Below are 2,711 nucleotides of genomic sequence, written 5' to 3' on the forward strand. Positions count from 1 at the left end.
ATCAAGCCAAGGTGATTTCCAAGCTAAAAAGAAGAGAACAAACGGGCAAAGGAGAAGCACAACAAGGTGGTCAAGGATCTCAATGATTGTTCCAATGTTTAGGATAAAATGGTGCAACCGATATATTTCAAGAAGATCAAGAGAGAAAGTCAACTGGAAAAGATGACTACTGAAGCACAAGCAAAGAGGGGCTAAGATCGAGAAGGAGAACAATGAACTATCTAAGAAGAGTCTAATTAGCCGAAGCAAGATTCCAAAACTAAACAAAGAGAAAGTTATTAACCAAGAAAACGACGGATTCTATTGCAATGGAAAGTACCGTCTCTTTGCCTTAATTCTGAGTTTTCCTTTTGGAGTTAGGAGTACCGAGAGTACAAAGGTGAACATGGTACCACGTGCACCCACGTGAACAGTAAAATCATAAAAAGTTATCGAGAAATGCTAAAAGAAATCTGAAATTTCACGGTACGAAGCTTAGTTGGTCATTCTCCTCAGGTGGAAAGTTTCATGATGTGTAGACACACATGGTATTTCGAGCGAAGGAAACACAATTTTGACCTTACTACTCATCAAACGATGCCATTTTAATATAGCTTTGATTTTATCATCTTTTATCGAGATTACCACGGACACGATCTCTTCGTGAAACCTCGTACGCGAGCATGCTGGTTGACTATGCATGCTAAAAAATAAACTCTCATTCTTGTCTATTTTTTCTAGCTTTTTCTTTAAAATTACCATCCATAAGAGGGACACGTGGAACCATGTTCATCAAACCCGCGTCCGTAGGAATGCTTCTTAATAAACATGACTATTCTTGTTGGCTTTGTGACGAAAAGTTGAAGACTGAGACACCATCAGACATCCGCATACACGCCGTAGCACATTCCCGGACGATACCGCATATGTGCGAATGTGCGACTCGTTATCTACCTCGACCCCATTTGCCTTCCTCCTCCTTATTAAAAAGGCACCATTTTGGTTACCCATGGATGGATATACGAGGAGTAGAGCCTTGCGTGCCCCCACCCCCCTTGACCACCCACCCTCCCCTCCCCTTGGCCTTGGCGACTCCCACACACTTGCCCAACCAACCAACCACACACGTCCCACGGCTCTCCTCTTCCTCTCGCCTTGTAGGAGCGAGCACTACTACTTTGCCGCACCCAACCACCGACCATCAAAGTCTCCCTTCCCAATCTCAACCAAGCAAGCAACCAACCCCAAATCCCATCCCCGGAACCACCAGGAGGAAGAAGGCCAAGGCGATGAAGAGGGAGGGGTACCAGCACGGCGCCGTCAGGGTCAACCGCAACAAGCTGCTGCGGGTCGCCGGCGGCAGGAACGGCGACGGCGCGGCGTTGGAGCTCGTCGCCGGCGCGGCGTACGCGAGGGCGCCGACGAAGCCGACCAACGCGTCGAGGGACACGGGGGGCAGGTGCCGCCGGCCGCGGTGCGCGGGGTGCCACCAGCACCCGCCCGCCGCCGCCGCCGCATCCACCACCAAGGCGCGGGACAAGGCCAAGGGCGCGCGCAAGCTGCGCGCCGCCGACGTCGCGCTCAACCACCGCCTCGTCTCCTGGCGCGTCGTCGGCGGCGCCGGGGACGGCCCGGCCGCCACGGGCGGGTACAACTACAGGGGCGCCTCCGCGTCCGCCGTGCTCGCCCACCTCGCCGGCGGCAACAGCTGGCACGCCGAGGACGAGGAGGACGACGACGACGCCGATCTCGAAGCCGCCGCCCCGAGGGGCATCTCCGACCTGTACGACCTCATCGTCGGCCTCCAGGCCGCGCCGGGCGTCCAAGGCGAAGACGCCGATCGCACAGCAGCAGCAGACACCGACGAAATCGAGGAGCACGATGCTCAGACCACCGACGATGTCGACGACGAGGACGAGGAGGAGGACGACGACGGGTTCTGCGTGGTGCGGGGCATCACCATCGCGCTCGAGTTCTCCGACGGGGAGGAGGACTGGATCGTGGTCTGATGATCGGATCTCATCTCATTCGTTTGCAAATAAGACGGCGTGCAACAGAGGTCAGCCGCCCGCACCCCTCTGCCTCTGCTGCTGCGCAATTCCCTTCAAATCTGCATCTGCATCTGCATCTGCTCTGCTACTGTTAATTCATCGTGACCCTGTGTGTGTATACTGCTCTGTTCCTGTTAATTGATCGCGTCCCTGTGTATATATCTATATGGTCACTGTCTGTCTAATTGTCAAAAATTCATGGATTATCATGACCTGAATGAATTTATAAATCATGTGTGAATAATAAAATAAAATTAATGGAGAAGGGATTCATTCCTCCTCAGACCCTGTTTCTTTCTTTCTTTCTGTTTGAATGGATGGATTCCGGTGCGGATGTGTATTTCTGAATGTGCACTTTTAATCAGTTCCCTTCTGAATAGAGACTGTATGGTGATGATCGGAATGGCCGATCGGCTTTGGGTCTGCGATGAAATCTGGTGAATTCAGTTCTTCATGTGGCCATGTTTTGTTGGGAATTCTAGACGCGGACCGCGTTGTTAGAGCATCGCTGGCCCTTCCCTCAAATCTTTATATAACAAGAAGCAAACTGTGTCCGGATTTTCTCTGGGAGCGACCCATTTGCCTATTGAGGTGTTGGGGACTTGCTCTTGCTCCGTCATTGGCTGTTTTACCTTGACACTTGGCTTCCTGTGCCTGTAAGCATCGGCTCAAACAAACTCT

The 2,711-nt window shown here is 52.1% G+C and overlaps 1 protein-coding gene across 1 annotated transcript; it reads left to right on the forward strand.

The window, feature by feature from the left end:
- The first annotated feature begins 996 nt into the window (after positions 1-996).
- Positions 997-2,292, forward strand: LOC123445635. The gene has a single exon (XM_045122648.1). The coding sequence runs from the start codon at positions 1,269-1,271 to the stop codon at positions 1,986-1,988; it is 720 nt and encodes a 239-aa protein (XP_044978583.1). The 5' UTR covers positions 997-1,268; the 3' UTR covers positions 1,989-2,292.
- Positions 2,293-2,711: the final 419 nt, after the last annotated feature.

This window comes from Hordeum vulgare, chromosome 3H (assembly GCF_904849725.1).
Source record: "Hordeum vulgare subsp. vulgare chromosome 3H, MorexV3_pseudomolecules_assembly, whole genome shotgun sequence".
Taxonomy (NCBI): Eukaryota; Viridiplantae; Streptophyta; class Magnoliopsida; order Poales; family Poaceae; genus Hordeum; species Hordeum vulgare.

Excerpts from the sequence above, each read along its gene's own strand:
- LOC123445635 (XM_045122648.1), top strand. The coding sequence starts at position 1,269 with ATGAAGAGGGAGGGGTACCAGCACGGCGCCGTCAGGGTCAACCGCAAC.